The sequence below is a fragment of the Lampris incognitus genome, chromosome 20, assembly GCF_029633865.1.
Source record: "Lampris incognitus isolate fLamInc1 chromosome 20, fLamInc1.hap2, whole genome shotgun sequence".
Classification (NCBI taxonomy): Eukaryota; Metazoa; Chordata; class Actinopteri; order Lampriformes; family Lampridae; genus Lampris; species Lampris incognitus.
Genome location: NC_079230.1, coordinates 30,360,955 through 30,385,173, shown reverse-complemented (window position 1 = coordinate 30,385,173; position 24,219 = coordinate 30,360,955). Strand labels below are relative to the sequence as shown.

The 24,219-nt window shown below is 46.3% G+C and overlaps 1 protein-coding gene across 1 annotated transcript in view; it reads left to right on the top strand.

The window, feature by feature from the left end:
* ehbp1l1a (EH domain binding protein 1-like 1a) overlaps positions 1 to 24,219 on the top strand; it is a 66,628-nt gene that overhangs the window by 30,362 nt on the left and 12,047 nt on the right. The window contains exons 8-10 of the mRNA XM_056300234.1: positions 549 to 782; positions 1,082 to 1,141; positions 1,793 to 1,922. Coding sequence (XP_056156209.1) covers positions 549 to 782; positions 1,082 to 1,141; positions 1,793 to 1,922 — 424 coding nt within the window. The remainder of the gene's footprint in view (positions 1 to 548; positions 783 to 1,081; positions 1,142 to 1,792; positions 1,923 to 24,219) is intronic.

The window sequence follows — 24,219 nt, the reverse complement described above, 5'->3', positions numbered from 1 at the left end:
CACCTCCACACTCCTCCCCTTCCTCCCCTCCCGCTGCCTCTGGACATGCCTCCCCTCTCTCCCTCTCTTTCACCTAACAGTAACAAGGTTTCTACCGGCACCCTGCTGGCCAACAGTACTGATGGTGGTCGTTGATAACCCGGTCCTTGACTGATCTGGTATGGAAATCTGATTTATGATCCGCATACTTGATTTGGCAAAGATTTTACGCCGGATGCCTCCCTGATGCAACCCTTCCCATTTATCCGGGCTTGGGACCGGCACTAAGAAGGCACTGGAATGTGCCTCCTCAGTGGCTGGGTTTATCATGTGAATAAAAGCTGTCCGTACATCTTACAGATAGAAACTGTATGTGTGAACAGGGACGACCACCCGCGTTGCCAGAAAAGTCATTCTGATGAAGTTATGCATGTTACGTATGTTGGAAAGCAGCTTTAGCTTCCTCGCTCGTTTCCCTCTCTCCTGCCCTTTACTTTTCTGCTAACCTCCTACTTGGCTTTTTGTATCGCATAACTTGTCAAGCTATATTTTCTCCCTGTCTGCTTCAGCCTCTTTCCCCACGGAACGGCCCGAGGATCAGATGCACCAGGAAGTGTCTGGATTTGTCCCATCTTGGAGGTCCCAGGTTACCCCTACAGTGGCAACTGCCTCAGCTCCTCCTCTAGCTCCCTACTCTGCTCCTGCGCTCAGTGCCCCCTCTGCTCAGCCTCTTTTCCCCCAAATTCCCCCTCAAGTCCCTCACCCAGCATCAGCCATACCTCCCCCCACTGACCAAGAAGCAGGTACAAAAATAATACTGGAGAATAAGAAATAACATATTTTCCCGGCAGGCACAACACGAGACCAGCAACTAAATTCCCTCAAAAAGCAACTTTTGCCGTCATTGAGCCAAGCACATGGCTCCCCCTGCTGGACGTTTTCTTAAAAACAGTTGACACGTTACGTACTGTTGACAGTCCACACACTGTGGGCTGATGAGTGGGGCAAATTAGACCTCAGTTTCAGATGAATCCTCTTTCTTCCTTTTTCAATTAAATTCTTTGGAGATTTTAATATTTCCTTTCCATTTCTTTTCCTTCAGAATATAAGAGGCAGCTGAGCACACTGTCAGAGGAGGATTACTCTTGTACGACTCCTAGTGGTGAGTATGAACAGAAAAAAATTAAACGTCTTAACAGCACGAAGGGGGGGGGTAGTGCAACGTGCACGGACAAATAGACTCGCTAGCCCTTGGCTAACGGGTCGGACCCTTTAGTCGACTGGTTAACGTAGTCGCCCGTTGTGCCGGAGACACGGGTTCGCGTCCCAGCTGCGGCGGTTCCCGGGCTGCCCCCCTAATTCGCTACATTACATCTACATACCTGTATATTCCAGGGCGGCGCGGTGGTGCAGTGGTTAGCGCGGTCGCCTCACAGCAAGAAGGTCCTGGGTTCAAGCCCCAGGGTAGTCCAACCTTGGGAGTCGTCCCGGGTTTGCACGTTCTCCCCGTGTCTGTGTGGGTTTCCTCCGGGTGCTCCGGTTTCCTCCCACAGTCCAAAGACATGTGGGTCAGGTGAATCGGCCGTACTAAATTGTCCTTAGGTGTGAATGTGTGTGTGTATATGTGGGCCCTGTGATCCAGGGTGTCTCCCCGCCTGCCGCCCAATGACTGCTGGGATAGGCTCCAGCATCCCTGTGACCCTGAGCAGGATAAGCGGTTGGATAATGGATGGATGGATGGATGGATGGATGGATGGATGCATATATTTCAGATCTTTGACTATATGTCTCCCTTTTTTGTTGCACTATTCAGCCACTGACTCCAGACCCTTATCTGAAATGAAAAGCACTACCAATCAGAGACCAGACCCATCGAAGCCCTACGTAAGGAAGCGAGAAGCGGAGTCACCTTTTGGAGTGGAAGCTGTCAAGGCAGCCCCAGGGTGAGTGGATTTAAACGAGTGCACCATTATCAGTTGCTGTGGTTTTGCTTCATGCTTGTGGTGGCTTACATCGCTTTAACCGAGTCATCTCCTTTGATGATTAACCGGAGCGGCATGTGTGGTGTTGTTCGAGCAGTGAGAGTTGTTTAGTGTATGATAGCAGAGCGCCTATGAATTCCTTGCTCTGACATCATCTGATTGTGTGACACATCATTAGAGGCTTTTCTAAAATAGGTTTTGTTCTTTTTGTATAGTCGGTGACAATGGATAACGGTCTATCTGTGGTCATTTCATTCAAGGCTTAAGACTGTAGAAAAGTGACTGATTATGAGGGGGTCCACGCAAGAAGAATGCTGTTAGCAAATCCATTGCTATGGATTCATATATTGGTTACACTTTATTTTAGGGGGCCCGAGGGGGTTGGAAATTACCTAGTAATTTCCTAGTTATAAGGTGTAATTATCACGTAATTTCTTAGAATAAGGTTGAAATGACCTTGCAATTTGGGTTAGGGTTAGGATTAAGGTTAGGGTTAGGGTTAGGGTCAGGGTTACGGTTAGGGTTAGCTGTAAAATTACCTGTAAAAACTACCTCCTTATTACTAGGAAATTACAAGGTAATTTCAACCTTATTTCTAAGAAATTATGTGAAAATTACCACTTAATTACCAGGAAATTAGAAGGTAAGTCCCGACCCTCTAAAATAAAGTGTTACCCATATATTGTATTGTATTGTATTGTTTATCCATTGCTATGGTGGATATTGAATTTATTTAATTGGAAGTATGCTATATGATTTGGGTGATGTGATTTGGGTGGCACGGTGGTGTAGTGGTTAGCGCGGTCGCCTCACAGCAAGAAGGTCCTGGGTTCGAGCCCCAGGGTAGTCCAACTTTGGGGGTCGTCCCGGGTCGTCCTCTGTGGAGTTCTCATGTTCTCCTCGTGTCTGTGTGGGTTTCCTCCGGGAGCTCCGGTTTCCTCCCACAGTCCAAAGACATGTAGGTCAGGTGACTCGGCCGTACTACATGGTCCCTAGGAGTGTGTGTGTGTGTGTGTGTGTGTGATGGCCTGGCGGCCTGTCCAGGGTGTCTCCCCGCCTGCCGCCCAATGACTGCTGGGATAGGCTCCAGCATCGCCGCGACTCTGAGAGCAGGATAAGCAGTTTGGATGATGGATGGATGGAAGCACGATACTTTTGCTCTGTTGTGACTATGTGCTGCCAGTGGTAACACTTTTTGCTTTTAATGGTTGCTTGAGAGATAGCCACAATTATTGTGATAGTTGCACAATTTATTTCAAATCTTCTTCAAATGTTTGACAAAACAGAAAATATCAGAATGTCGAAAATGACACAGAAGTGGTGGTATCAGTGTGCTGTGGTCACACTATTGGTGTCACCTAGTAAAAGTTCACTGCTGCTTGGCCTGGCTTGTTCGTTGCTTACATGATTTAAAGCTCAAATAAACACTTCTTTGTTTGGTGACACTGTAGAATGAGCTTCTTTTAAGTGCAGTTGGTCACAAAACTCATGTAAGATCCATGGCACACTACATGTTTGCATGTGCGCCATTCTATGCAGCTCTATGACATGATGTCTGAATTAGAGCTCACAGATGGGGGTCTTGGCTTGGATTTGACGTTACAGCTGTGAAGATATTATCTTCCCATTGACCTCTTAACTCTGACCTTCATCTGTTTGTCCTGCAGACTTGAGAGCATGACCTCTCTTCTGCCCTTAAGCCCCAAGGTGCCCTCAGCCCTGGGGTTCCAATATTTTGAGATGCCAAAAGCAGAGAGGAATCAGGCAGACACAAAGCCGACAAGGGCTCACACAGTAGTTGAGCCAACAGCCCCTCCAGTCCCCTCTGCACCCCAACAAAGGCCTGGTTTTCCAAAGCTTGGGTCCACATCAGTCAAGAAGCCTCTAGTCAGACCAAGGACTCACTTGACCAAGATGTCCGTTCAAGTAGGGACTCCGACAACCCAACCAGAACCTGTCGAGAGTGTACACCTCTCTCCTACCAACCCCCAGCCAACCTCCAGACCAGCTCAGACAACCTTGTTGCACTTGCCACAAATAGCTCAAACCTTTGAAAAAGATACAAAGCAGATGCAGGGGATGGGTGTGGTCCAAAACAAAGCTGTTCTTGCAGCTAAATGGGGGTCTGAAGCAGTATCTATGGATTTGGGGTAAGTGTTTTATAGTGCTTAACCACTCAAACACTCTCCATTGCATAGTTTTGAAAACTGGTCCGAAGTTAACCAACGCATGAGTTTCTGTTGATGTAAACATTGCAATATCAAAAACCTTTCTAAAAGCTTGTGTTGTTCAAGCACATGGGTGTTGTTCTCACCTCATTCCTTGGTGTTCCTTATCCTTTTAGAAATGACAGCATGCCTGCCTCAGTATCGTCTTGCCCCAGAGAGGCCAGTTCTGTTTTCCTTTCTACAATGACAAGCAAACCATCAGAAGCTCAGTCTGGAGAATGGGCCATTGATAAAAGCCTACAGTGTGAGAAACAACCAAGAAAGGCCCTAAAAATCCCCCCTGCTGCTCCGAGATCAGTTGGGGATGAGAGACTTATGGATAGTGTGACCATTCCCATACTAGGGATTTCAGCTGTGGCCTCTGATCTTCGTTCCCTCTCAGCACAGCCCCCCCAGACAGATGCAACAGAGAAGCACAAAGCAGATTTGGTACCGAATTATGCTGTAAATATTGAGGAAAAGCGTGATAAAACCATAAAGGAACCCAACCCATTTTACCCAAGGGAAAGCATTGTTCTGGATTCTCCTTCTGCTTTTAAGATTAAACTTCAGATTCATGAACACATGATAGCGCCAAGTATGATAAAGCTACTACCAACCTGCCCACAAGTGTCCATGATTAATGGGGCGCCATCTTTAGATAACTCACACGTTGTTTCTTGGCCTATTGATACAAGAGTTCTGTTTGGTAAATTACTGAGCAGGAAATTGCCATTATTATTGCACTTAGATTGTATCAGTTCAATTTATAAGGACAGTGCAAAAATTTCGGAGATGGTGAATATTACACCATCCTGTCCCAGATCCACTGGTGCTCCTGGATTCCCCTCTACTCTAGTACAAGAGCCAAACATGACTAAATTTCTATCTACATGCCCCAGATATTCCAGGGTTCCAGGTTTTGTCTCTGCTGGTCCAGTGACTGGATACAAGACAGTGAGTGTGGACAGATGTTCTCTATGGAAGAAACCATTGCACATAAGGGAGGAATGCATTTTATGTGTGTCTAATGTCCAGGAATATGGCGTAAGTGATACTAAGTTGATTACATTGACGGTTTCAATGTTACCAACATGTCCTAAAAAGGCCAGTGTACCAGGGTTCCCCTCTGCATTACTGCAGAATTTTACAAATATTCAAAGTGTGATAAATCTTCTCCCCACAATACCCAGACAGACATTGGTCAAAGGTATGCCATCTAGACAAATAGTTAAGATAGACAATTATAACTGGCACATGTTAAAGAAATTCGTTAAAGAGAGAACATTTGTTACTAAACCAGTTTTATCAATTCAGGCAACGTCACACAAGAATGAAGTACATATGAAAGATATGGTAGATACATTACCATCTTGTCCGACGAAGGCAACAATCCCTGGCTTCCCCTCTGCACCAGGAAAGGTGCCCAGTATGGCCAACCTTTTGCCTATGTGCCCACGAGAAGCCAGAGCTTCAGGCATACCTTCTAAAGTGCATGCTACTCCCAGCAAAGAGGACTGGCATATGGATAGAAGTCCTATTTGGCTGAAGCCATTGAAAGGTAGAGAGAGACTTGAGTCATATGTCGCTCAATGTGAGGAACATCCTGTAATTATAAAAGCCATGGCAACCATGATGCCCTCTTGTCCCAGAAAAGCCAGTATGCCTGGTTTTCCATCTGCACCACAGCAATATCCTAGCATGGCTAACATTATGCCAACATGCCCAAAACAAACCAGGATCTATGGTTTAACTTCTAAAGAACTAGTTTGTTCTCAAAATGAAGACGTGGCTATGTCCAGACAGATCTTATTGGATACTCCCTTCAAGAAATGGGAAGTGTTGATTCAAGATGTTTCCCCCAGAGCTGCCCACTGTCAACGCAAGGAAGAATTATTAAGTTCAATTGATATGTTGCCATCATGTCCTGTAAAGACTTTGATACCAGGTTTCCCCACAGCCCCCAAGAGACAAGTACCTAGTATGGTCAGTTTTGTGCCTACTTGCCCCAAACAGACCAGGGTCCCTGGTATACCATCTAGACATCACATCAATTCAGAGAACACATGTTGGCATGCCCTGAGGATCTCAATGAACAACAGACCAGCGAAGGAAAGACAAGATGATATCGTAAAATGGATTCCAAAAGAAACAGAACTTCTCAAAGACATGGTAGATATGTCGCCATCTTGCCCACAAAAAGCTAATATTCCTGGCTTTCCCTCTGCTCCACAGCAAAAACCCAGTATAGTCAATGTTACACCCTCATGTCCAAGACATAGTAGGGTCCCTGGTTTACCCTGCAGGAAGCTTTGCTTTTCCAGATGCCAAGATTGGCTTGAACTAAAACATTTATCATGGGTGAGGCAATCTAAAAAAACAGAGATGCACATTCCTAGTGTGCCTATTTCTTTTGCTAAAAATATAGCTATAGCTGTGGTTGCAATATTGCCATCTTGCCCAGAGAGGTCCACTGTCCCTGGTTTCCCCTCTGCTCTGACACAAACATTAGCTGATGGCCCAAGGATGGAGAATTTCTTACATACGTGTGCAAGAGCATCGAGAATTCCTGGAGTGTCACTTATAGAAGCTACTAAAGCAGCAGACTGGCCAGCGGAAGGAAATGCAGTGTTGTTCCACAGAGAGAAATTAGTATTGTTCCAGTTGGAGAATGTAAATTTGATCTACCGCGATAAAGAAGTAATCCTAAATATGCTCTCTATATTGCCATCATGTCCAAGAAAAGCTTGTTCTGCAGGCTTTCCTTCAGCGCCATGTCAGATGTCGTCAGACACACCAAGTATTGTCAGTCACCTGCCATCCTGTCCAAGGCGCTCCAGAGTTCTTGGAATATCCACTAGATTTTTCAACGATTTAGATGAAGTGAAATGGAATGTGGATAAAAAACAAATATGGGAGAGGCCAACAAGAAACACAAAAAGACTTGCCATTATAGATGGTGAAGGAATATATTCTAAAGATAGAAATATGGTTAGAATTATGGTGTCAATGTTACCACCTTGTCCCAAAAACTCGCGTATTCCTGGATTTCCCTCCAAGTTACAACACAGACCTGCAAAAGATATACCCAGCATGTTTAAAACCTCATCTACAGTCCCTAAATACACTGGAGTTCCAGGTCTACCTGCAAAACATTTCAGGAATAGGTATGATATTTGGGATTTTGACAGGGAAACAATTTGGGAGCCGCCACTGAATAGAAATAAAGGGGTTACCCCTCAAGGTTATATAAGCAGGGAAATGCCATTTATTGGCATAGAAATAATGCCCAGCATACTGCCATCATGTCCTCGACAAGCTATTAATCCTGGCTTTCCGTCTGCTCCAAGATCCCAAGCTAGTACTAAGGTCAGGAAAGAGCCATGCATGGAACATCTAATGCCATCATGCTCAAGACAGTCCATTGTCATAGGTTTCCCCTCAAGGCTTTCAGCTGTTCCTGCTGCTAATGTAGAGGGCTGGCCAATGGTAAATACTGGGACTGTGCTCTGGGAAAAAACAAAACACAAGACAATTAACATTCGAGAATACTGTGCAATTCAGGACAATTATGGATGTCCTGACATAAACACATTGAATGCAATGGTTTCTCTCATACCATCTTGTCCAAGCACTGCTCTTAGTCCTGGCTTTCCATCTGTTTCACAACCTGAAGTAGAAGGAGTTCCAAATATAGTAAATATTGTGTCATTTTCCCAGAAGAAAGCCTCTGCTCTTGGAGCTTCAACCACATATTTGAACCATTCAGAGCCCAGCTGTCCAAATGATGAAACACCACTGTTGGAGAAGCCATCGAAGGAAAACTTCACAGTAGCTGTGGCTACAACTGCAGATGTCAGAAGTGCTGTCGAGGGTACAGTGATCTCAGAACCAACTTTAGACCCAATTCCTAAAACATCTGAAATGGGAACTTCTGGTTTTTACTCCTCTACGACCCCCCCAAAACATACACCTCCCACAATCAGTCAGAGTGTTGGACTATTCGCTTTGCATCTAGGAACAGTAGATGATGTGTTAATGCAAAAGAGGCCACGCAGGAAAGACCCTATCTTTGAGAACACACAGAAAGATCTTGTACCACAGAGTGATACAGAGACTTGTTTTCCATCAGTGGCATACCCTGGAAGAGATCAGCGAGAACTAAGTGTTCCCAGTCCCCAGCCACTCAGCCCAAGGGATTCATATTTCCAAAGCATTCCATCCGCCGAGATTGAAAACAGAGAGAGTCTGGTAAGTCGAGAGTGCTCACCAGAAAAGCAACAGTTTTGGGGGAGGCCTCTCCAGGACAGTTCCCAGCAGTTTTTGTCTACCACTGGAGATGTACCGGCAGATGTAAAGCAAAATATGACAAATGACTCACCTGGCTGTCCTACAGAGGTCATTTTCGCTGACGCTCCATCATCGCAATCGGTAAATCGACAGGATCAGCGATCCACAGAAGACAAGAGGGTTGAGAAGATATGGACTGAGGCTGATCAAATCCAATTAGCGATTGACAGGGAACAAGTGGAAGCTGGAGGTGGCTCAGAATTGGAAGGACATAAAGAGGAATGGGGCTGTTGCAAACTAAATGAGGTGGAGGAAGTAGGCTTTCTAGAAAAAGGGTGAGTGAGTGGAACAAAAGAAGGTATCTGTAAAGCCCCTTTCCCGCTGGACAAAACATCTGGTTTTGTCTTTAGCGGGAAAGGTTACAATTCCCAGGTTCGTTCCCGGGACAGATGACTCTGAAGTAGTCACTGGTATTTATCGACTCCAGCTCTGATCGGCAGTGATAGAAAGATGACACGCTAATTTTCGCCCCTTTTCCGGTGTTATGTCACGTTCTGCCTGACTGCCGAGAATTGCACCTCATGGGAAATACGTCTCTGGAGATCTATGAATCAAATGGTTGTACCAGCACACATTTTGGGCCATTTTGGCTGGACGGTGTGAATTTCATACATTTAATAATGACCTAATCTGAAGTAATTGGGTGATGCATTATTCGGCAGCAGAGGCGTTGTTAGGCTCTTGAAACATTGGGGGCTTAGCCCAACCCAGAAATCTTTAGATTGTCACCTGATAATTGCACCATTTTCACGTTATTTCAGAATAAAATGATTGTAAGATGTGAGACACTGTGCTCTACTAAAAGGTTCTAGTCAGGTGCGTAGGCTGGCTTTCACAACTACTACTACTACTATTACATGTGGCTGCTCCCGTTAGGGGGCGCCACAGCGGATCATCCGTTTCCATCTCTTCCTGTCCTCTGCATCTCCCTCTGTCCCACCAGCCACCTGCATGTCCTCCCTCACCACATCCATAAACCTCCTCTTTGGCCTTCCTCTTCTCCTCTTCCCTGATAGCTCCATATTCAGCATCCTTCTCCCAATATACCCAGCATCTCTCCTCCACACATGTCCAAACCATCTCAATCTTCCCTCTCTTGCGTTGACTTTTTAAAAAAAAAAAAAATTTTTACTCGCTTGGCTTTCACAACATAAAGTGAAAATAAACGAAATGATTACAATCCGAGTTCTCATTCAACTTCGGTATTGTTTTTATTTTCAGCAGGGGGAGTAAAACCCTAATAAAAAACAAGAGCTTTGAGGGGTGTCTGGGTAGTGTGGCGGTCTGTTCCGTTGCCTACCAACATGGGGATCACCGGTTCGAATCCCTGTGTTACCTCCGGCTTGGTCGGGCGTCCCTACAGACACAATTGGCTGTGTCTTGCTGGTGGGAAGCCGGATGTGGGTATGTGTCCTGGTCGCTGCACTAGCGCCTCCTCTGGTCAGTTGGGGCGCCTGTTCAGGGGGGAGGGGGGAACTCCCACTTCTGTTTTTACCAGCGACATTGTTGGTCGGCCGACCAATCGTGTGACTTCAGTGACGTCGTTGGTCGCCCCTAGCTGGAACCGTCGTTGCTCACCTGATCCAGCGGTCCAATCCCTTTGGCCAGTCCGGCTATTCGTAAAACATGCGGGGCTGTGGCATCGGATGCCCAGGCCTAAATGCCCCTGCTCAGCAGCAACGATCAGCTCTGCCGAATAACGCATGCGTCCTCTAACACCCAGTCATGACATTTCAAACCAAAGTTTGACAGGAATTAAATGGTTATGAATTAAAATAGTTCATCAGCACGTACTTTATTTGATCAAGTGTAACATAGTGAATTTGACACCCCACGTTAATTTTTCCACACCTGAAAACTTCATTTTCAGTGTAACTATTGGAAATTCTATGCTCAAACACACTGGCGAAGAACCAAAGAACCAAAGAGCTCGCCCGAGAAACACTGAGAGATTAATCATGGAAACCTTGTAAATGTCAGACCAGTCGTGTCAAGGAAACACTGATGAAGACAACTCTTAGTTTTCTTTCTGTAGGGAGGTCAAGCTCGGACACATTTCTGTATACTCTGCCAGCTTTGCAGGGGGCGCTGTTGTTTCTGATGTATCTCGACCAGCGTCAGCGACAATGGGCGCCACTGCTTCGGGTGGGGATGGTTTACGGTTCCCGCGAACCACCCCAGCTTTCTGTTTTGCTAAGGCTAAATGGTGGGGGCCAAAGTTATTCTTCCTCAATGTACTCCTCTTCGAACTCCCTTCATCTTAAATGTTCAGAAACTGTAGACTTCAGATCATGTATCGTCACTGATGACCTGACGGGGAAGATGATATCCTTTTTCAACAGTACTTTGCCATAAAAATCACAAGAGCGTCCGGTAGTTCTCAGTGCAGCTCTCGGCGGACAGGCCTTCGTGACGTCGAATGTGACGCGTCAGAGTATAGAACAGGCCCACTTGTCTACTGGCGGTGGGAAAGGAGTCATCCATCCATCCATTACCCAAACCGCTCATCCTCTGCAGGGCCGCGGGGATGCTGGAGCCTATCCCAGCAACCACCGGGCAGCAGCAGGCGGGGAGACACCCTGGGCAGGCCGCCAGGCCATCACAGGGCAAATTTGAGTTTTTAAAAATCAGATTGAGGACATTTTTTTGTGCAAAGCGAGGACATCTCGTCGGGCCAAGTATGACCGGGGAGAAAAGGGGGAAAAGTCCAAAAAAAAAATCTACCTGTCTGACCAATTTATGATCCGAGTCATCGGTTTCATTACATTTCAATTTCCGTCTTGCCAACTACTTGCACTGAGTCGTACTGAGTCGGTCGGGTAGTTTCAGTGGGTTCGCCCACATTTACAAAATACGCTCAAAAACGAGCTCATTTTGACGGGGAAAAGGGGTATTTAATACTGAATCGTGCAGTCATTTCACTGAGCCCAGGTGTATTTTCTCTGCCATGTCCAGTGGGATAGTGTGAAACGCCTGCATCTCACTTCTGCTTTCAGACACTTGCGTTGCAGAATGTGGCACGCCACCCCTGACATGCCACTGTTGCTGAGCGTCAGACGGGGTCCGAGGTGGGTTGTCTTGGTTTGCACCGTTGCTGGGCTGTTTTGAAAAAGCACGACTGCGCTATCTCATCAGCGTCTGACTGACCCATTTACTTTCACTCTCCTGTTAGATTTGTACTGCCAGTCCACCGCTCAAGAATGACAGTTTTTTTTTTGTTTGACTGTTGAGCAGCTTCTGAAAAAGATAGTAGAGCCCTGACCTTGGCTAAGAATGGCTTAGTGCCTTCTCCCTCCTGTTGTGTTACAGGTCAAAATGACCCACAACAGAGTCTAACAGCAGAGAAAAGACTCTAAACAATCTTTTTTCAACCTGAAATGTGATGACTGTTCCTAGAGTGACCCCAACATTAGAAAAAGATGTACACCACTAAGGTACTAAGATTGTCTTAGGGTCATGTGTGACCCTAAGACATGTGTGGGTCATGTGTGACCCTATAAAAACGAGGGGTGTTTACCGATTAAACGCAGTCTTTCTGCACTGTGGAGAGGGGAAACCCAGATAGTAACACAATTTGTGTCTTCATGCAAAATAGATTTGGGGGTTTCAAATTAAATGAAGTCGCTTTAATTTAGAGGCTTATGAAGGCGGGTCATAAATGACCCTTAAGACGAGGGCAGTGTACACAATGTGCCGGACAACAGGAGGGCTACGAAGAGTCCCATAGAGAGGTAGAGAGGTGTCAGCAGCGGGGGAAGGATCAGGATCAGGATCAGGCCCCGGGGTGGATGGAGTTATGGCTCGAAGTATGGAGGTGCATGCTGAGCCGGTGGAGCCAAGGGTTCGTGTCAGACAGTCTGAAAGTGGGCAAGTGTGAGAGAGGCCAGCACCCCCTGCCAGTGTTATGTAGATGTGGGTCACTGTGTTATGTTGCATTGTGTTGCATTGCTTTTATAACCTTTGAGGTGGATTTGTCTAAATTATTTTGATATGTGCTCCATCCTGAGCGTCGCTGGAAAGTGGCTGTATGTACTGTTTAACCTTTTATCATCAGCAACAAGCTTTTCCCTTAACAGAAGTAGAACTACGCTTACCCCGGCAGCTACTCTTACCCCGCCTTGTTCATTTGATCACTGACTTTGTCCTGCAGTAGTATTAACAGCAGCAGAATCGGGCGTCCGGGTAGCGTAGCGGTCTTTTCCGTTGCCTACCAACATGGGGATCGTCGGTTCGAATCCCCGTGTTACTCCCGGCTTGGTGGGGCGTCCCTACAGACACACTTGGCCGTGTCTGCGAGTGGAAAACCGGATGTGGGTATGTGTCCTGGTCGCTGCACTAGCGCCTCCTCTGGTCAGTCAGGGCACCTGTTCGAGGGGGGGAGGACTGGGGGGAATAGCGTGATCCTCCCACACGCTACGTCCCCCTGGTGAAACTCCTCACTGTCAGGTGAAAAGAAGCGGCTGGTGACTCCACATGTACTGGAGGAGACTTGTGGTAGTCTGCAGCCTTCCCTGGATTGGCAGAGGGGGTGGAGCAGAGACCGGGGCGGCTTGGAAGAGTGGGGTAATTGGTCACATACAATTGGGGAGAAAGGGGGGGGGGAAAATACCCCCCACCCAAAAAAGAAACAGCAGCAGAATCAATGAAAGCCATTGTGTTTTATGAACGCTTTTAAACTGTGTTGAGCAATATTTTTACATTAACAGTGAATCAAACGTAATGTGATTACTCGCACTGTCGATTGCCATGAGAATCAACACCCCAATCCACAATTTTTCATAACTTTAAGCTCACTGATATTGCCGGTCCAGCAAAAGGCGCCTCCCTCTCTGGTTGCGCCCCTTCATCTTTCAACCGACAACCCCACCCCCATTAAAATCGTCGATAAGCCGCTCGCAACTCAGAAGTTGAGAACACAGACTAGGATGAAACCTGCAGAAAGGAGAGGAAACATGCTTACACAAGAGTGAGCTTTTTTATTGCTTGTATTTCAGTATTGGAAACTATCAGAATCAAATTCTTAGTTTGATTTGATTGAATTAAAACTAATTGCTCATGATTGCAGGATTGATGGATAGATTTGTGCATTTGCTACATAACTGCATTGTACACATCGTGAAAGCAATGACTAAGGCATACTTATAAGGTCATATTCCTTGCTTGTGGTCAGTTTTCAGTCACCATTGACTTGGACTCTGATTTATCCTCTCCTTAGACTTGAAAACATGGTTTCTTTGCTGCCATCGTACCCAATTGTTGCCAGTGCACAAGGGTTTCCGTCCATTCAAAAGCTTGACGCAGACCTGCAGTTGGGAAGATGCGCTACACACAAGGGTATACTTTTGGAGAAGGAAACAAAGGAGGCCACAGAGCTAAATATGGACACGTCACAAGAAGAGAGAGCTCAGATGAGAGGAATGGTCAGTATGGGTCCATCCTGTCCAAATGCTGCCACTGCCCAAGTCTTTCCTTCCAAACCTGATGGAATAAAGGCAGAGGGGGAACCTATCATTGTAAATCCAAAGCCAAATTTCCCAGGAGTAGCTGATGAACATGGAATTCCTTCTTTTGAAAACCAGACAGATGAAATGTCATTCGAGAATTTGGCAGTTGGAGACAAGTCCCCGAAAGAGAACAAAACAACTATTGAGACTACACCATGTTTAGATAGACTGAAAACAGAGAAAGAACTAATGGAACACATGGTGGATAAGAAGCCATCCTGCCCGGCAGAGATGAGTCTTCCTGGTTTTCCATCTTCAACAAGCCCTGAAATCGGACATAAACAGGCCTCTCTCTTGCAAACTTGTTGCAACGTGACACACATTGCTGGCATGCCCTGTAGACTATTTGTCAAGGAACAACAACAATGGATTATAGATCAGCAGCCACTGTGGGATAACCCAAAAAGAGAGAAGGAAATATTATTAACGCGTGCATCAGAGGATGATCAAAAGAATAGAATGGCAATGACTCTGCTAGTTCCATCCTGTCCAAAAGAGACCAGAACTCCTGGATTCCCCTCTTTACCAAAATATGGTGCGGTGTATCATGGACCAAACATGTTAGCTCTCTTACCCTCTTGCCCAAGAGTTTCCAACATACCTGGTTTTCCCTCTATCAGTGAGGCCAAATACAGACCATGGGTTTCTGACCAGGAACAACTATCGGAGAACAAAATGAGGATGATGTCACTTGTCATAACAGATACATTAGAAAAACAGAGTGATGAAATAAAAGAAATGGTAGCTTTAGTACCATCTTGCCCAAAACACTCATGTGTACCAGGTTTTCCCTCAGTTCCACAGCCTAACTTAGTATATAATGAACAAAATATGGTCAGCCTTTTATCATCTTGCCCAAAAGTTTCCTGCATACAAGGTGTGCCATCATCAGAGAAGCATTTGAGTAAAAGCTTGGTGACATCTTACAAACCCTTTTGGGATAAGGGGAGAAAAATCAGGGCCGTTGTAATTGAAGACAGATTAAATAAAGAGAAGAAATCTATGTCAGCTCTTGTTCCAACTTGTCCAAAAGAAGCTCGGATCCCTGGATTTCCCTCTGTTCCTCACCCTAGAGTCATCTATTATGGGCATAGCATAGTTAAGCTTCTGCTATCATGCCCTGCTGTTTCCAGTATAGCTGGTTTTCCATCCACTCAAAAAGGGGAATGCAAGGGCTGGAACATTTCTCTCAGGCCATTTTGGGAAAGGCCAATCAAGGAAAAGCCTATATCAATACTGATGAATTATGAAATAAACAAAGAGGTGAAAGGAATGGTATCTCTCACACCAAGTTGCCCAAAAGAATCCAGGACTCCAGGCTTTCCCTCTGTGCCACTACCTAGAGTGGTTTACTTTGGAAGTATGCCAAATATAGTTAGTATTTCAAACTTAAGCCCAAAAGTCTCAAGTATACCGGGTTTCCCATCATGTCATGATACCATGAGCAAAGAGTGGACAGCAAGCAAGGGGGCAATATGCAAGAGAAAAACTAAGGACGTCACATTGTTTGACAAGTCTGAAACACATAAGAGAACAACGAACGCAATGGTTTCCCTGGTATCCTGCTGTCCAAAGCAAGCACAAACTCCAGGATTCCCATCCGTTCCAAACCCTAAAACTGTGTATTATGGACCAAGTATTGTCAACCTTGTTCCACTGTGCCCCAATGTTTCCAACATACCTGGATTCCCATCAATTGAAATCAATAAGAGTGTAGGTTGGGTAATTGAAAAGGAATCATTGATGAAGAAACCATTGAGGATAGAGGACTTCATAATTGACAGAGCCAGATGCAACAGGAAGAACATGAATAATATTGTTTATCTTGTGCCATCCTGTCCTAAAGTGGCCATAATTCCAGGTTTTCCATCTGTTCCAAACCCCGTTGTTGTGCATTATGGGTTTAATGTAGTCAACCTACTCCCCGTGTGCCCCCAGGTTTCCAACATATCTGGATTCCCATCAATTGAAGGGTATGAGGCAACAGAGTGGGATGCCAAACTGGGTGCACTGATGAAGAGACCACTGAAGAAGAGCTGGGCTATAATTGATAGATGTACACTTGACACAGACAAAGCAAAGAAAATGTTTGCTTTGGTTCCCTCTTGCCCAGGAGCATCAAGGACACCAGGCTTCCCATCTGCCCCTCAATGCAATATGTTGAGTCTTGTACCCATTTGTCCCAAAGTGTCTAGTTTCCCTGGTTGTGCATCCAGTGAAGGAGGTGCAAGACTAGAATGGCTTGTCGATCCCAAGACTTTCTGGGATAAGCTTCAGAAAAAGTTTGTTTTTTCTATAGACAATCCAAATCAAGACCAAGAAATTAAAAAAGCAATGTTTGCACTGTTCCCATGTTGCCCAAATGCCTCCAGGGTTCCTGGGTTCCCCTCTGCACCTCCAGTTACGTCCAAGATGGAGCCCAGTATGATGAGTCTTGTGCCTTACTGCCCTAAAGCGTCAAGCCTTAAAGGTTTCCCATCTATTGCTGAAGTCCCAAGCACGGGTTGGCTAAATGAAGAAAATCCTTTGTGGTCGAAACCTCAGAAGAAAATGGTTGAGATAAGCAGGCCACTTTCTATGCAGAAACCACCATATGATTATGATGTGAAAAGTATGACAACAATTGTGACATCCTGCCCAAAAGAGGCACGCACATGCGGTTTCCCCTGTGCTCCAGTTGCAAATAAACCACCAAACATGGTCAGTTTACGTACATCTACCCCTTGTGTTTCACGTGTCCCAGGTTTTCCATCGGCAAGGATGCTTAGTTCTGCATGCATGGATACGCAGCAAGGAATAACAAGCACCATACGTCTCTTTGAAAAGCCCCAACATAATAAGGAGGTTTTTATTGTGGATAGGGCAGTGGCGGATAAAGAGGACGCAAAAAATATGGTGGCGATGGCGCCATCGTGTTCAAATGTGACTTCAATTCCCGGGTTCGCCTCCATTTTACAACTGAATCAAGTTGAGCAAGAAAAAAGGATAGCCGAGGAACTGGAATCACAAGGAGTGCCTTATGGACAGACATCTCAGTCAAATCTCAAAGAAGCAAGCATTCCTGGGGACCCCTCGAAGTTTCTGAGCAATCCAGCCACAGCGCTTGTACACGGTGAGGCATGTTCATTGGCTGTGTGAAGCTCAGTGTCAAATGTTCAGGAGTGTTGTGCTTGTTCGTATTACAGATTGTTTCTTTCTATAACAGAGAATAAAGTGAAAGGAAGTACAGAGCAAAGATTCGATGTCACTGTAGATAATGGGTAAGTGGATGAGCCCGGTGCATGGACTGCATGGTTTGTTGTGAAAAAGGAAGAAATTTACCGTTTAACTCGGCAAACAACACAAAAACAGTCAAGTGCGCGCCCAGATCTTAGAAGGGCGGGTGCTGGATAAAGGATTGCATCGCATAGCATTTTGCCTGCCTTGGAAATATACTGGTCAAAACGTTGCAGAATAAAATGTGGGAGCTCTAACTCCCGTGTGCGGATATCTTTCTTTCCTGACTTACCAAACGAGTTTGCAGCAGCCAGGAAACATTGGTGACACCTCGGTTAAGTGCATGGAAAATTTCAGTATCACGGTTGCCTAAAATGAGTACCTATTTTGCAGTGTTGTGTGTTGAACTCTATATATGATGACTTAAACCTTTCATGCCTGGTCACAAAAAGGTGAGTCAGTTCATGTGGACACGACGTTTATTGAGAGAAACGTTTCATCATCAACTAAGTGACCTCTTCAGTCTCAACTGACTGCAGGTGTCCCCACCCTTATAAACAATACAGTGACTGCAGGTGTCCCCACCCTTATAAACAATACAGTGGCATAACGACCCAAACCAACGACCAGTTTCATATGCAAATCGCCATGACCATTAACTAGAGTTTCAATGGCCATGTGGAGTATTCATAGAAGAATGGGGAATAGTTGCAATCACAGCATTGTAAGATGGTGACAGAAGTACTCTTAGCCAGCCCCCCCCCCCCCCGCTCGGTTCGGAGATAGTCGTTCCCTCTTCACATAGATGGCCTCTTTGACTCCCCTTTCAAACCAGCATTCCTCCCTATCAAGGATGTGCACATTCTCATCCTTGAAAGAGTGGCCACTGGCCTGTAGATGGTGTAGACTGTGGAGTCCTGGCCTGTAGATGGTGTAGACTGTGGAGTCCTGGCCTGTAGATGGTGTAGACTGTGGAGTCCTGGCCTGTAGATGGTGTCGACTGTGGAGTCCTTGTCTGTAGATGGTGTCGACTGTGGAGTCCTTGTCTGTAGATGGTGTAGACTGTGGAGTCCTGGCCTGTAGATGGTGTAGACTGTGGAGTCCTGGCCTGTAGATGGTGTAGACTGTGGAGTCCTGGCCTGTAGATGGTGTCGACTGTGGAGTCCTGGCCTGTAGATGGTGTTGACTGTGGAGTCCTAGCCTGTAGATGGCGTAGACTGTGGAGTCCTGGCCTGTAGATGGCGTAGACTGTGGAGTCCTGGTCTGACGTGTTAGCTCTCCTGTGTTGTGCCATCCTCTTGGCTAGCGTCTGTTTGGTTTCCCCGATGTACAAGTCACAGCAATCCCCCTGGCACTTAACAGCGTACACTATATTGCTCTGTTTGTGCCGGGGGACCCGATCCTTGGGGTGGACTCCTAGGTTGTGCTCCAGTGGATGAGAGTCAAACCTTAAGTACTGATCAGTATGTATTGGTTTACGGTACTATAAACCACCATCGAGTACCACCGAGTTGACAACATCCCCACAGACACAGCGGCCGGGGAAGGGGAGAAATCCCACATTAAACAGGCCCTACCTAAGTGTGGTTATCCTAACTGGGCGTTTGTCAAAGCCAGGAAGACGCCCAAACAGTGCGCCAGAGGACAACAGTGTCTAAGCATAAACCAGTGGTGACTCTGCATGTGGCGGTAGTTTTGGAACAGTTGAGACGTGTATTTTCCAAACATCGCGTCTCAGATGTTTCCAAACCCCAAATATGCTGCACCAGAAATTGGTCCACCCCAAGGATTGGGTCCAGAGCAATATAGTGTAGCTGTTAAGTGCCAGGAGGATTGCTGTGACTTGTACATCGGGGAAACCAAACAGACGCTAGCCAAGAGGATGGCACAACACAGGAGAGCTAACACGTCAGACCAGGACTCCACAGTCTACGCCATCTACAGGCCAGGACTCAACGGTCTACGCCATCTACAGACCAGGACTCCACAGTCTACGCCATCTACAGGCCAGGACTCCACAGTCTACACCATCTACAGGCCAGGACTCCACAGTCTACACCATCTACAGGCCAGGACTCCACAGTCTACACCATCTACAGGCCAGTGGCCACTCTTTCAGGGATGAGGATGTGCACATCCTTGGTATGCTTGGAATGCTGGATTGAATGGGGAGTCAAAGAGGCCATCTATGGATGTCCGGGTAGTGTAGCGGTCTGTTCCATTGCCTACCAACACAGGACTCGCCAGTTTGAATCCCGGTGTTACCGCCAGCTTGGTCGGGTGTCCCTACACACAATTGGCCGTTTCTGCGGGTGGGAGGGCGGATATGGGTATGTGTCCTGGTCACTGCATTAGCACCTCCTCTGGTGGATTGGGCTGCCTGTTCAGGGGGGAGGGGGAACTGGGGGGAATAGCGTGATCCTCCCGTGCACTGTGTCACCCTGGTGAAACTCCTCACTGTCAGGTGAAAAGAAGCAGTTGGTGACTCTGCATGTATCGGAGGAAGCATGTGGTAGTCTGCAGCCCTCCCCGGATCAGCAGAGGGGCGCAGCGACTGGGACGGCTCAGAAAATAGGGTAATTGGCCAAGTACAATTGGGGAGAAAAAGGGAGGGAGGGGGATAAAAAAAAAAGAAGAGGCCATCTATGTGAAGAGAGCACAACCATCCCTGAACCGAGCGGAAGGTGGGGTGGATGGGCTAAGAATACAACTCTTGCCATCTTACAATGCTGTGTTTGCAATTATTCCCAAATGCTGTGTGAATAGTACACACGGCCATTGTAACTGTCGTTAATGGTCATGGCAATTTGCATATGAAACTGGTCGTTTGTTCGGGTCGTTATGCCGCTGTATTGTTTATAAGGGTGGGGACACCTGCAGTGAGCTGAGACTGAAGAGGTCACTTAGGTGATGATGAAACGTTTCTGTCAATAAACGTTGTGTCCACATGAACTGACTCACCTTCTGTGATTTCCTTACCGGGATTGTTGAGCATGCATCAAGACTTTCATGCCTGGATTCTCAGCAGCCAGCTGGTAGAGACACTTGCACTGAAAGGAGTCACACCAGTGGAAAAGCTGTTGGATTCATCAGAGCCGGCTGTAGCCTTAGGTTGGGAAGTATTGGAGGCAGAGGGTACAGTGACAGAGAAGGACGCAGAATCGAAAGAAGACGTGAACTCGGGATTAGTACAAGCTATTGTGGGTGTTTTCCACAGAGGGTAAGATTTGTGTGAAACTGTGTGGCCTAGTGTGTGCACTCATTCTTTTTCCCCACTCTAAAACTGTGTGAGCTCTTGATATGTTACACAAGACCCGCGTAGCATATGGCAGCCGCAAAACCATTTTAGATCTTGCTCTTTAAGAATCTATGTATATACCGTACACTTATAACGGATATGTAACTAAAACTATTAACGCTTGGACCCTAACAAATATTGGAGTGCCCGTGTTTATCATGCATGTACCTCACTCCCCTCATCTTACTCAATATTTGTGGATGATGCTCCTGGATTGTCAGGTCGAACCACGAAAATCCCCCAGTTTCTCTTGAATATTTCCTTTAGCCGTTGTTATCTTTGATTAGTTACATGCATGTTGACACCTTTTGCATGGCCCGAGGTTTCCGTTATTCACAAAATTATCTGTTTTTTACAGTTACGAAACGGTAGCATCCATTTTGGGTCCATCTAGCCCTGCTCACGCGGAAGTTGTTCACCAACCCAAGATTTTCTCCTCCTTTGAGGACCCAGAGGATAATACAATAATCCCATCAGACAGCTCTTCTCCACAGACTCTAGGCAACACTGCCCTCAACCAGGATGTAGTCCATGTAGGGGAGACTAAGTTTAAAGGCATAGTTCTGACCGAACACAGCGCCGAGCTTCCGGCAAGTGCTGAGCCCTACATGCGGAACCTCATAGGTGACCGATCAGGATCACCATCACCAACTACAGACAGTGATGATGGGTTTTTGGGAGTCACGGGTCCAAGTATCATGAGGAAATGGCCACCGTTGACGGAAGCAGATATTACTGAAATATCAAAGGAAGATTTAGAGGGTGCAGGGGAAGAGATTGCGTCGGGTGATCCATGGCATGTAGAGGAGAGATTACTCACAGAGCAGGATTCACTCCAGACTTCGTTTCATGGGAAGGGTTTGTTAGTAGGGAGTCAGGCTGAAACAGGGGATGATGAGATTAGTGCAGCGTCGACCTCTGCACTCCTGGATGATGGGTGAGTGTCTGGGGAACCACCAAATTTCAACGTGTTTGGTTGCATGGTGTGAAAATGTAGACGTTTCTGATTTTGTGGTCATAACAGTGTCTTCTGCTGTCTTTGTTAATGTTTGCCAGAAAAGTCTTGGGTGTTCGTAATGGCTCTAAGAAGCTTCTGTGTGATGCTTGATGGTATTTGTTGCTCGGGTGTTGTAAACTAAGGTTGTCCTTGGCTTTGTAGTTCTTCATGCTCTGTTGTGATGATAGGAGAAGGCGCATGTATATCAAGCGAAGCAGTATGTTAAAAAACCAAGATATGTTGTGCTGTGTGGCAACAAAACTGGGCCATTGTCTTGCTGGGCTGTTTTCTTGTCAGCAGATTTAGCTTACAGCTTTCCAGAATGCAAAATGCGGAATGCAAAATTACTGGAGATTGTCTGGCTTGATATGATTTTGAATGCTGTTTGTGACAATGAAGGAGCAAATTCTGAAGCTTGTCCTTTTTTGCTCTTGAGCAGCAAGCCAACAAGGGAAGAGGAAATCTCTGTTTCTGCTGTACAGTCTGTAACGAATGAGACCGTGGTTGATGACAACTCCCAGAAACAAAGAGACGTAATCCTAAATAAACCTGCAGATGATCAACATATCCCTCCAACCGAAGCACAAACAGACATTACTATCCCTCAGCGAGGTAGAAAACACAAGCGGGAAGTTCCTTCAGAACCTGAACTGAAGAAAGAGTGTGGTAAAGAAAAAGATACTGCCCATATTGCTCCATTACGACCAAGAAGACGTAAGCATAGTTTAACTCCAGATGGCAAACATGCGCCTGAAGGTGTGTCTGCCAAGATCCCTTCAGAAGTTGTCTCACTTCGCTCTAAACAGAAAATGGATTGTATCCTTCCATTTGAGAGTCAACTAAAAGTTGATATCAAAGATAACTCCCCCGGTGAAAGCACTCCAACACAGCCAGCCACTGAGCTTGCCCCCCCTCGCAGGATAAAGAGAAGAGATGGTAGCCTTCCTTCTGAGTCTCGTCAGAAAGCCGATGCCCAAGAAAGTGTTGCTGCCCAAGCGTCTACACAGGTGGTTCTCCCACAGCCTTTAAGGGAAAGAAATAGTAGTGTACCACGAGAGCGAACCCCAAAAGCTGAGAGCTTACGGAGAGAGGAATGTAAATCTTTGCAAATACCCACAAATCCTGTCCCTCCTCGTCGTGGAAAAAGAAGAGATGGTAGCCCGTCATCTGAAGCTCTGCAAAAAACTAAAAAAGTTTTACTACCTAACCTGGAACCCCCTCAAAAGCCCCTGAGGAGAAAGGACAGCTTGGCTACAAAATGTGATCTAAAACCTGATAACCAGCAGGATTTCAATGCCCAAGTTAGTTCTGCACCTTACCTTTTTATTCCTTGTTCTTTGAGGTCTGATGTGTCAAGTGCTCCCGAGCCTTCACGAAACATTGACGAACCCAGTCAAACATCTACTGACCCTACCCCTCCACAGACTGAAAGAAAAGACAGTTTCAGTAAAGAACAGCCTCAGATAGCCACCATCACGGAGAGTAAACCTCCACAGACTGCCACAGAAATTGTCATTCCTTCTGTGACAACAAAGATTGAAGATGGCCTTCCATCGATGGAGGAACCAGAGTTGTTCCCTGAATTTGGTGTTGAAAGGACTACCCCTCTCTCCACTATCAGAAAGATAGCCCCCCCAAGACTTAGCAAAAAAGTGACCTCGGGTAAAACTGGTACTGCTGAGACAATTACAATACAGGCTTTGAATGCTACAAACAAGGTGTCTGTAGTTCCGGCCCAGACAGAGAATGTACCGACTAATTTAGTTGGGAGAGACGGAGAAGAAACGAATCAGCTGCAGATAGAAAAAAGCACATCTGACAAAGTGGATGACAACACGTTCCCTAAGAAAGCAGAGGACACAATATCAGAAAACGGAAAGGACAAACCAATATCTCTACCTATCCCAATCCCCAGAGTGAAGAAACGTCTCAGTGGCTCCTTCCCAGATGATTTTACCTGTGCAAAAGAAAGCTCCTCTGTTCAATCAGATGTTTCCAAGAGTAGAAGGGCCTCCCACGGAGAAGAAGCCCAGCCAAGCAGGCCGAGGGGACGATCCCCTGTTGCCTCAGCATCTGAAGGGCTGGTAACTCCTCAGCATGGCACAAGAAGTAGTAGTCTTCCCCCTCTTCCTCCTGGTGAACCCTCTGCATCTGGGGAGGCAGTGGTCACTTTGAGGGAAAGGAAAGGTAGACTTAATGTTGTGAAGAAAGTTAAAGCAGAGGACGATGACAGCTCAGAGCAGACACTTGGATCCTCTGACTTGCCTGTTCCGAAACCAAGGGTAAAGAGACCTCTAAGTGGATCGTTCACTGATGACGTCACACTCTCTAGCTCAGTATCTCCATGTCTACCAGACACAGCAGTTCAACCGAATAAGCAATCACCCTTGCCCGTTCCAATGCCTCGACCCAAAAAACGTCTCAGTGCAACTTTCCCAGAAAGTAGCCCACCTGCAGATACTCTGTTCCCCTTAGACACAGAATCCTCTGAGAGTAAGCCAGAGGTTAGCGCTCCCACCAGTCAGGAAATAAGGGAAGGCTCAACACTACTGGAATCAAGTATGATCTCTGAGGGAGACTTTGTTGCAATCCCCGGAGCAGATGTCTCATCAGAGCTGGAACAAGACGCTGAAATGGCCGAAGCGGTTTTTCTTCAACCAGAGTCTGTGGAAGGTGCCATCAACGA